At 31.9% G+C, this 12026-nt stretch overlaps 2 protein-coding genes across 2 annotated transcripts; both read left to right on the plus strand.

The window, feature by feature from the left end:
* Positions 1–550: 550 nt before the first annotated feature.
* Positions 551–1733, plus strand: LOC145957269 (serine/threonine-protein phosphatase 7 long form homolog). The gene is made up of 5 exons (XM_083073493.1): positions 551–704; positions 822–992; positions 1047–1227; positions 1313–1403; positions 1482–1733. The coding sequence occupies exons 1-5, from the start codon at positions 551–553 to the stop codon at positions 1731–1733; spliced, it is 849 nt and encodes a 282-aa protein (XP_082929619.1).
* A 1513-nt stretch (positions 1734–3246) lies between these two features.
* On the plus strand, positions 3247–6070 carry LOC109790070 (putative inactive receptor kinase At2g26730). The gene is made up of 2 exons (XM_020349168.3): positions 3247–4847; positions 5181–6070. The coding sequence occupies exons 1-2, from the start codon at positions 3515–3517 to the stop codon at positions 5729–5731; spliced, it is 1884 nt and encodes a 627-aa protein (XP_020204757.1). The 5' UTR covers positions 3247–3514; the 3' UTR covers positions 5732–6070.
* The last annotated feature ends 5956 nt before the right edge of the window (positions 6071–12026 follow it).

The raw sequence follows: 12026 nt of genomic DNA on the forward strand, positions 1-12026 counted from the left end.
TCAATGACACGGTCATCAATGACACACTGCATCAATGACACAGTCATCAATGACACACTGCATCAATGACACACTATATCAATGACAGAGTCATCAATGACACATTATATCAATGACACACTGCATCAATGACACTCTGCACAAAGTCATTAATTTTTCTGACGCTCTGGGACAAAGCATTGATGCTCTACACAAAACATTGATTTTTTTGAGACTCTAGTACAAAGCAATTAATGACATTGCATAAAGCATTCATTTTTTGCACTATATATACACTACATACGATCCAACCCTAAACACACAACAAAAGATCAATTTTGTTCAGCTATTGCACTATTGAATTTCATTGCTATTTTTTTTCAAGAATGCCTTCTTCATCTTCAACTATGTTGTGGAAACAACACCTCCATAGGTCAAATGAAACTCATCTTATGGTAAGTTATTATACATTGCATAATGTTTACAACTAATATTATTCATTACTAACATTTCAATTCTACCATTTTCACAAACAAAAAGTGATCAAGTGATTCAATCTTACTATCATTCCATGCCTACACCTGATCCAAGAATTGAGCATTTTTTGGAGGTTGCTGGCTTTGGCGAGGTTGCGAAAATAAGACATTTTAAAATCGATGATTGTTTGATAACGTCGTTGGTGGAGAGGTGGAAATCTGAGACACATACTTTTCACCTCCTAGTTGGTGAGTGCATGGTCACTTTAGAAGATGTGGCACTACAATTGGGTTTAAGGATCGACGGCAAACCAGTCACATGACCAACTTTCTTTGACTGGGATAAATTGTGTTACGAGTTGTTAGGCTTCGTACCTCCGAAAGGGGAAGCTCTAATTGGCTCAAGCATAAAACTAAAATGGTTAAGAGACCATACAATTGCACTACCAGATGAACCCACTGAACAAAAATTGCTCCAACATTGTAGAGCATATATCTTAGGGTTGATCGGTGGTGTCATTATGCCAGACAAGTCAGGTAATAGAATTCACTTAATGTATTTACCACTATTGGCTGACTTGGAACGTGCAGGACGATATAGTTGGGGTTCTGCTTGTTTGGCACATTTGTATAGAGAAATGTGTAGGGCAATCTATCCATCGACAAAGAAAATGGGTGGATGTTCTTTGCTTCTACAGTCTTGGGCTTGGTATTGCATGCCCTCCATCCAACCAAGAGTCCAACGGGATATTACATTTCCGCTAGCATCGAGGTATGGATTATTTTTTATACCACTTTAATACATCGAACAACTAAATTTTTTTACCTAAAATTACATCAATGTACAAATGTTTTAGGTGGTCAGGAAGAGGGCTAAGATTTACAGGCACGCCCCATGGAGACTTACTTGGCTACAGATTAAGATATGAAAACATGAACCAAAACGAGGTAATACAATGTAAACTTCTCTCAAAAATACTCTCTTATACTCAATTGATTCATACCTTAAACCTTTTTCTTTTCCAGTTTCTATGGATGCCATATAGGGAATTTCGGTTCTCACTGCCAACACGTGCTTATAAGGATTCTAGAATATGGACTGCTTGTACTGCTTTAACTTCATTTGTAGTTGTAGTCTTGCATCAAATTGATAGAGTCCAATTTCAATTTGGCTTATGGCAACAAATCCCCAATGAAGCTCATAATCTTGATAAAATGCACGAAGTAGACATGAGAGGACATAGCGACACCAACTGGGCTGAACAACATGCAGACTAGATTTCCATTTGGAAAGACAGACGCAAACATGTTATTTTTGGGGAACCACTTTAGGGGCCTCTCCAACACACTCCTGAGTATTTACAATGGTTTCGTGCTAATTCTAAATTATTTCTTTATAGCCAGTATTCTTCATCTCATGCATCCACTTCTAGTCGCAACTCCCAACAACAACTGCAACAACATTCCCAATGGCTGGAGATAATCACCCACCTTATAGTGTGGAACAACATCCCCAGTCTTATCCATCATTTCATACGCACCATGAACAATTCATGTACACCCCACCATCAACAACAACTCCAACAGGGGACTTCATGAGCAATCTTTTCGGCGTCGACGTACACACGCCACAAAGTGCATATAATTACATGCAAAACATGAATTTCCCTTCATTTTCGTCTTATCACTTTGAGGTCGGTGAAAGTGGTTCGTCAAATCCAGTCACCGATATTGTTAATATAGAACATGACGAGGACCAAGTTGAACCACAACAACTACGCATTGGTCGTCGAAACCCAACAAGAAACCGACAACCTCCGAGGTGTGGAACAGGTGGGCATAGACATCATTAAAGTTGGATTGTAATTTCCTAGATTGTAATTCTGTTGTTTTTTTTTATTCGATCTCCTATTTTATTGTTGTATTTTGTTTTTATTTCAAGTTGTTCATCTCAATTAATGTTATTTTTATTTAAAGTTGTGATTTATCATAATATTTTCATTTTTAAAAATTCTATTTTAAATTAATTTTATTCTTTAAAATTTATTTTAAATACATTTTTATAATCTAAAATAAAAAAAACTAAATAATTTTTTAAAAAAATCATTATAATTTTTAAAAAAAATCTGAATATTAAAAACTGAAAAAGAAAGAAATTAGCAAATCTGGAAAAAAAACACACAAAAAAAATCAATAAAATAAAACAACAAAAAACAAAGGTTAATAAATATTTTAAATTTTCATTATAATTTTTTTTAAAATCTAAATATTATAAACTGAAAAAAAATTTTAGAAATCTAGAAAAAAAATATCAAAAAACAAAAAAAAAAACAAAAAAAAACAAAAAATGAAAAAAAAAAAAATAGGCTCATTATATTGAGAAATCGGTTACTGGGTAACCGATTTCTTAAAGGGATTTTTCAAAATTTTCCAAAAATCCCTCTGAGAAATTCTCACCTAAATTTCTAAATGGGTTATTTAGGTAAATATAAATGTATTTAGGTTATTTAAATAATTAAAAAAAAATTATATATTAAAAAAAAGAGTCTCTCACCTTCAGCTATTATTAACAAACAAAATAAAATCAGGATTTTCAAGCAAAAATCTTGGTGTTAGAATTCCTCTCGCAGTAGGGTCTAAATTCTGGTGACATTTTTATATCTTGTGGCAGCATAATAGACACTCATAATCATAAGGTCAATATCCTTGTTATCATAGTATACAATGCCATATGAACGAAATTAAGAAGGTAATGACAACATTAGTTGCAACTATTCATCTTGCCGGCTCATATTTGTCAAATAGTTTTTTGGGGGCAATAGGATTAGGATTGTATTTAATTAGTGATGATTAATCACGCCAACTAGAAAACAAATAGTCCTTGTAGTATCAGTCACTCAGACCATTTCTATCTCCGGCCAAAATACCTGAACAGTGGAACTTTCTTGTGTTGAAATTTGAAACTATTCTATTCATAAACCATTTCATATTTACTACACCCATTTCTAGCAACAAAGCTGGTTATCTCACATTGCATCAAACCCCATATTCTTGCCGAAATGGAAAGAAATTCTATATGGGTAGCATTTGCCACATCCCTTGTGCTCCTAAACATGACCAATTGTGTGGAGTATGAGGTCAAGAAAACATTGATACAATTTCTGGCACAAGTCTCTGGTAATGATGGCCAACAGAACTCCACTTTGATTTGGAAACAAGACTCTGATCCCTGCAAGGACCACTGGCAAGGTGTGTATTGTGATCCTCAAAGCATGTCCATAAAGAGGTTGATACTTGATAGGTTCAATTTGTCTGGAACACTTGATGCTGCTATGCTTTGCAACTTCCAGCCCCTGGCTGCATCTCTCACTTTTCTTAGCCTTGATGGCAACAAAATTAGTGGGGTGATAGCATCTGAGATTGGAAATTGCAAACAACTCACTCGCCTACACCTAAGTGGAAACCATCTTTCTGGAAACCTTCCTAGTTCACTAGCCATGCTAAACAACTTGAAGAGACTAGACATTTCGAGCAACGAGTTTTCGGGTCCCCTGCCAAACTTGTCCAGAATCTCAGGGCTGAACATGTTCCTTGCACAAAATAATCACCTTAGCGGAGCCATACCCGCCTTTAATTTCTACAATTTTGACCTATTCAATGTCTCCTTTAACGATTTCAGTGGCCACATTCCAAACGTGCATGGCTATTTCTCTTCTGATAGCTTCCTTGGTAATCCTGAACTATGTGGAGATCCACTTCCAAAAAAATGTTCTGATCAGCCTATGCCTCTTAGTGCATCAGAAGAATCAAAGGGTCCTTCTAGAGAGCAGATTCTTATGTATTCAGGCTATGCTGCATTGGGTGTTGTCATTCTCCTTTTTGTAGTATTAAAGTTGTGTAGAAGAAAGAAGGGAGAGAATAAAATTGAAGCATTGAATGGGATGGTGGTGGTTGCTGATGGTGGTGTTGAAAAGAGCAGCAATGTTTCAAATCAATACAAAGATGGGGTAAGCAGGTCTGAGTTTTCGGCTACTTCAGAAAGTGGAACGGTTTCACAATCACTCGTAGTTCTTTCACGGCCTGCGACACATGAGGAAAGAATGTTTGAAGCATTGAAATTGGAGGACTTGTTGAGGGCCCCTGCCGAATTGATTGGAAGAGGAAAGAATGGAAGTCTTTATAAGGTAATGCTTGACAATGGGATAATGGTGGTTGTGAAAAGGATCAAGGATTGGACTATTTCAAGTTATGACTTCAAGCACAGAATGCAAATACTGAGTCAAGCAAAGCATCCTCATGTACTGTCACCCCTTGCTTTCTATTGCTCCAAACAAGAAAAGCTTTTGGTCTATGAATATCAGCAGAATGGAAGTTTATTCAAGCATCTACATGGTAAATACCATGTTTTCCTTTTACTTTTATATGTTAGTTTGTTTCTTTTTTGTTTTTAGTAATTATGGTATTTGTACGAAATAGCCTACGAGTGAACACAAGGTAGGTATTTCAATTCCAACATAGTATATTTCATTCCCAAGATCAAAATTCAAATCTAGACAAATTAGATAAATGATACAAGTAGCCAGCACTTGTGCCAACTAGTGTTGTTTTTAAACTTTTATATATTTTAGTTGCACTTTCTTGAATGAACAAGGAATACCTTCTCTTTCTAGCTAGTAAATTTCACACTTCCTTGGTACTGACTTTTTTTCTTTTTACGATTTTCAGGTACTCCAAAAACCTTTGACTGGACCAGTAGACTTGGGATTGCAGCTATAATTGCCGATGCATTAGCTTTCATGCATCAAGAGCTAGGCCATCATGGTATTGGTCATGGTAACCTGAAATCCTCCAACATTTTGCTAAACAAGAATATGGAGCCATGTATAAGTGAATATGGTGTTATGGGCATGGATGATCAAGGAGGTTCACCTTTTGCAAGTCCTATTTATGCTGGTGCATCAGATATCTTAAAGGGAGATGTTTATGTCTTTGGTGTGATTCTTCTTGAACTTCTTACTGGCAAATTAGTGAAGAGCAATGGAATTGACTTGACTGATTGGGTTCAGTCAGTTGTGAGGGAAGAATGGACAGGTGAAGTCTTTGACAAGTGCCTACTGTCAGAGTATGCAAGTGAAGAGAGGATGGTCAATTTGCTTCAGGTGGCTATAAGATGTGTCAATCGTTCACCAGAGGCTAGGCCAAGCATGAACCAAGTTGCTCTTATGATTAACACTATCAAAGAGGATGAAGAAAAATCCTTGATTTATGAAGTGTGATGTAGACTATGATGCAAAATGTTTATGCCTATGAAAGCATATAAATCAAACAAGAAGCTAGTGAACAGTCTCTTTCTCTAAGTGAACTTTTCTTATCCGTGTCCAAGGCATTTCAGCCTTCAAATCAGTTTCTGTAGAATATTTGTATGGTTCTATGAATAACAGAGCCGGAGCTTTAGCAATGTGAAACATTAGTGACAATCTCCTTGGATTAAATCTATTTGTTTATTGAATAAAATCCATAATCCTCCCTCAAGGCCCTTAACTTCTACCTTATATCGAAGTTCATAATTTAGTGATTACCAAAAGGTAGCCACTATACTGAATTGACAAAGTGTTTCCATGATTATAAAGTGTGCATTTGGTATTGATTTTTTAACGTAATTTCTTTTTCTTTCTCTATGTTCAAATGTCTGATTTACGTGGAAGCTAGTATTTATCGCTTCAAATTGGATGTGAAAAAACACATCAAGATGTGAATGCAAACACACAAAGATAATCGGTTTGAAGTCTCTAACCATCTCTCTAACATGTCGTGGAACCTTCACAAAAAGTGCCTCTTATATTTCAAGAAAGAATATTTTTGTCACTTATAAAAAGTCTATAAAGCGGTTTGTGTTAGTGGATATAAAATTATTTTTAATTATTAATATTTTTAAAAATATTAAAATTTCCTTCAAAAATAAGAATAATAAAGATAATTTGAAAGAGATGAGAGGTTAAAAAAAATTTCAAAAAATACTTTTTTTAAAACAATTATCTAAATATATTCTCTTTCAAAATTAGTCTTTAAAAAAGGTCTCCTTAAAAATATTTATTATAACTTATAAATATAAAGGGATAGAAGCTCAAGATAATGACTTGTTGAAGAAGGGTTGGATTCAAAAGATCCTTAGTCCTTGTGTTGTTCCTGTCTTATTGATGGTTAAGAAAGATGGCAAGTGAAAAATGTGTACAAATTATAGGGCCATCAATAACATTACTATTAAGTATAGGCATCTTATCCCTAGGCTTGATGACATGTTAGATGAACTTCATGACGCATGCATATATTTCAAAATTGATCTTAAAAGTGGTTATTATCAAATAAGGATTCGTGAAAGGGACAAATGGAAAATTAATTTTAAAACCAAATTTTGACTTTATGAGTGGTTGGTTATGCCCAAGGTTGTCAATCTCGAGAGTTTACGTAATCTCGTGAAGGCTCCGTAAACTCGTATCGTAAACTCGTATCGTAAACTCGTAAGAGATTACTCAATAAACAAAATTATAAAAATAATTAAAAATTATATAATAATTAAACATTTTAACTTTATATTAAAGAGTAAAATAACAAATTATATTAATAATAAAATAATTTATTAAATATAGCAAGATTACACTATTCTAATTTATTTATATATATATATATAAATATTAGATAATTTATAATACAAATAATTAACAATATACATATAAAAATAAAAATATAACTATTTATACATTAAATATTTTTAATAATAAAAATTTATAGTAGTTAAATAAAATAAAAAAATTAAGAAAACAAAATATTTAAGGTCTTATATTAAATTTTGTATTACTTAAAATATTATCTAAATTATAATAATAATAATTAATAATTAATAAAGAGAGGTTACTTTCTAAAAAAAATAATGAAGTAAAAACCCTCTTAACCAAATCAAAACAAAAAATAAAACTTGGCCCATTTGGCCCATATTCCAACCCTAATTATTTTTCCTGCAATGCAACCCTTCCTCAAGCCGTCGCCGCTGCCTTCCCTCTTAGAAGAAGACAGATCTGCAGATGCCGGGGAAGACAGAGCCACTGTCAGAGAGGATAGATCGGCGGAGATTCGTCGGAGAGGAGAGGAGACTCGCGGAGGTGTCGCGCGGAGAGGAAAGGAGACGCGCGGAGGTGTCGCGCGAAGGAGGTGAGGCGCGAAGGAGGAGAGCCGTGGAAGAGGCACTGCGGAGGTCTGGAGTGGAGAGGAGAGTAGGAGAGGTCTGGTCTAGAGTGAAAGTGCCCTAACACACAACACAAAACGTGCGTTTTGTGTGTGGAAAAAAAAAACGGTGATCTCTTAATATCGGAGGTAGTCTCGCGAGTTTACACGAGTTTACCCGAGTTCACCGAGATCGCTCCGAGTTCACTAAAAAACGAGTTTACCTCCGAGTTGTACAGGTAAGCTCTTGTAAACTCGTAAACTCCTACGAGTTTACGAGTTGTCACTAGAGATTGACAACCATGGTTATGCCTTTTGGCTTAACAAATGCACATAGCACTTTCATGTATCTAATGAATCATGTATTTAGGGATTGTAGAGACAGGTTTGTTGTTGTTTGCTTTGATGACATTTTAATTTATAGTAAATGCCTCGGTGAACATCTTGAACACATAAGGCAAGTTTTTCTTATTCACAGGGACAACCACCTTTATGCCAACTTGGAAAATGTACCTTTTCCAAAGAGAATGTAAACTTTTTAGGGTTTATAGTTAGTAAAGATGGTGTGAATGTTGACCTTGAAAACATAAAAGTTATCCAAGAATGGCTCAACCCAACGAGTATAGGAGAAAATATTTTTAAAATATAAAGAAAAAGTTACTCATACACCCATTCTAGCTCTTCCCAACTTTCCTTAAACCTTTGAGCTAGAATGTGATGCTTTTGGAGTAGGAATAGGTGTTGTGTTACTTCAAGAGGGTCATCCTATTGCGTATTTTAGTGAAAAATTTCATGGGACTTCCTTAAACTATCCCACCTATGATAGAGCTCTATGCTCTCATTAAAGCCCTCAAAACTTGGAAACATTACTTAGTGTCTAAGAAGTTCATCATTCATACTGATCACGAGTCACTAAAGTACCTTAGAGAGCAAGGAAAGTTGAATAAAAGGCATGCTAAGTGGGTGAAATTTTTAGAACAATTGTCATATGTTATCAAGTATAAAAAGGGGAAGAGTAATATTGTAGTTGATAACATTAAGGAATTATATGAGCATGATCTAGATTTCCAATCCTCTTATGCTCAATGTCTTACGAAACCTCTTGATGGGTTCTATATCTCTGAAGGATACCTTTTTAAAATGGAAAAACTTTGCATACCCTAAGGATCAATTAAAAAGCTCCTTGTTAAGGAAAGTCATGAGGGAGGTTTCATGGGTCATTTTGGAGTTGATAAGACTCTTACCTTTTTGAAAGCTAAATTTTATTGGAATCACATGAGAGTAGATGTTCAAAGGTTTTGTTCTAGACGTATAGTTTATTTACAAGAAAAGTGTAAGGTGATGCCTCATGGACTCTACACACTTCTCCATATAGCTTGCACCCCTTTGGTTGACATTAGTATGGATTTTGTGCTTGGTTTCCCAAGATTGCAAAGGGGTTATGATTTTATCTTTGTGGTTGTGAATCATTCCACAAAGTAGATGATGCTAACCATATCTCAAGACTTTTCTTCAAAGAAGTTATTAGATTGCATGCTATACCCAAGACTATAGTGTCAAATAAGGATGTTAAGTTCCTAAGTCATTTTTGGAGGACACTTTGGGAAAGACTTGGAACCAAACCTCTTTTCTTTACAACTTGTCACCCAAAAACTAATAGGAAAAGTGAAGTAGTTAATAAATCCCTATCCACTCTATTGACTATCATTTTAAAAGGCTACTACATGAAAGAATATATTAGTAGCATATATTCTTTCATATTATAATAGTAGAGTATGTTATAGGCATCATATTTGTGGCATTGTATTTTTGGCCTTCTAGATTAAGATTTTGGGCCTTACACCTTAATGAGCCTATTTTTAGGCTTATTAGGCCTTGTGCTTTATATGACCAATATTTGTCTTATTTTGTTTATTTTTTTTAAATTTATTTATTGGATTTATAGGCCTTGTATACATATTAGTATAGGTCTTTGAAGGTTTATGTAAGTTGCATTTGAAGTTAAATGCAATTTAGAACTCATTTGCATTACATTTGAGTAATACGCCCAAAGCATGCTCAAATCAAATGCAAATGAACTTTAAATTATATTTAGGTTCGTGCCTAAGAAGCTAGAAGCATGTGTGGTCCCTATTAGAAAGTTTTGGCCAAACCAATATGAATTTCAAATTGGTTTTGGCTCCAACTTTCAAATTTGGCCCACTATGTCTCCTACTTCTTTATATAAGTCTTCTCCCTTGTATTTGCTCTTATTTTTGATATATGAGAACTATAATTCAGAAACACTCTTTCTAAATTCTCTCAATTCTCTCAAGAGTCTCGTTGGAGAAACTTTTCCTTAAAAACTCTCCATAAGGAAACCTTCCTTGTGGATTGGGGTTCTTGCTTCATCTCTTTAAAGCTTTTGGCATGCCATCCTCTACTTTTTCCTCTTCTACTCTCATTTTCTTTTATTTTGTTCGATGGAAATAATTCTTGAAGCTCAAGGTCTTAGGAAGCCATTGGAAAATGAATGATACTTCATCCTTCAACTAGCTTCCCCATCAACCTTCGATCCAAATAAAATTACAACATCCTCCAACGTAATAGTGTACTCGCCAAAGGTCATGTGAAATGTATGGGTTTCTGGTCCCCAACACTCAACAAATGCAAATACTAGGTGGTGGTCAATTGGAAAATATATGATCAGTTTCATCCCTAAAAACCAACTCAATGTAGAAAAAGGTCAAATTCCATCAAGGATTATCCCATCACAAAATTCACCCTCTATGGCTCTCCTAATCTTTAATATCCTATCTTTTACACCATTTTAAATATGTTTAGACACATAATATGGTTGTAACTTCAGTAAGGTTTCATCAACAGGTCCGGGATGAACGATTTGTTGAGACATACTAAAATAATGAATAAATTTAATTAAAAAATTACTTATAATAATAAAAATAAATCATAAGAAATTTAAATGACCAAATATTTACTTTAACTACTATAATAAAATGACATATAATTAAATATGACAATAATAATTAAATACATGAATGTCTATTTCAAAAAACTTATATACATTAATAAAATGCATGTATGTCTATTTTAAAATTCTTCTACAATACTTTAAAATTATAAATAAAAAATTAACTTTTCAAAAATTATACACATTTTCAATATAAATATGTTTAATTTATATAATTATTTCTAACATAATTTAAATAAAACATTAATTAAATGAATCTAAAATTATACTTTAAAAAATTTATTTTATTTAAATTAAACTTTGTATATACTTATCTTTTATAATCTCAAATAAATATGTTTTAAATATAATTAACTTTAAATATGCTTAACATTAAATTTAATTTACTATAAATATGATTCACTTTTATAATTAATTTATACATTTAAAATATCAAATAATATATAAATAAAAATTAAAGAAATATAAATTTAAATATAATTATAATTAACTTTTATATTTAATTATAACATAATCTAAAAATATACAAAACTTTAGCTAATTTATTTATTTTAAAATTTTTTCCAATAAAAATATAATAATAAAATTCATGATTATTAAATTTCTTATATATTACTTTAAAAGTATAAACAAAAATAAGTTAACTTTTTTATTAAATATATGATTGCAATATGAATTAATTTAAAATATAATTAACTTATATATTTTTTTCTAGTATTATTTAAATAAATCATAATATAATAATTTAAATATTTTATTTTTGTTTATATGGAATTTCTATCATTATACTAAAAAATACTTCTAATATAAATTTGTACATATTTTTATCATATTTCATTAGAAAACCTTAATTAGAGAGTTTCTATGGAATTTCTATCATGCTTTTGTTTGTATGGAATTTCTATCATATTTCATTTTTTTTTACCAATTAATTAGAGAAACTCTCAAGAGGATGAATTACTTGAAAAAATACAATTAATTTTTATATTTAATTTTAACATAATCTAAAAAAATATAAAAATTTAGCTAATATATTTATTTTAAAAAATTAAATAATAATATAATAATAAAATTCATCTTTGTTAAATTTCTTATATAATACTTTAAATATATAAATATAAAATAGTTCACTTTTCAAATAAATATACAATTACAATATGAAGTAAATAAAATAATAATTAACTTATATATTTAATACTAATATTATTTAAATAAATAATTTATTTTATTAAATTTAATTTCTATCATTATACTAAATATCTATCTAATATAAAATTTTATAAATAAAAAATTTAAAATTATACAATTTTTATGATATTTCAATATAAAAAAATTATAAGTAAAAAAGTTTAATTTGTACAATTTTTTTATCATATGTCATA

This window comes from Cajanus cajan, chromosome 4 (genome assembly GCF_000230855.2).
Source record: "Cajanus cajan strain Asha chromosome 4, NIPB_CcT2T_4, whole genome shotgun sequence".
Taxonomy (NCBI): Eukaryota; Viridiplantae; Streptophyta; class Magnoliopsida; order Fabales; family Fabaceae; genus Cajanus; species Cajanus cajan.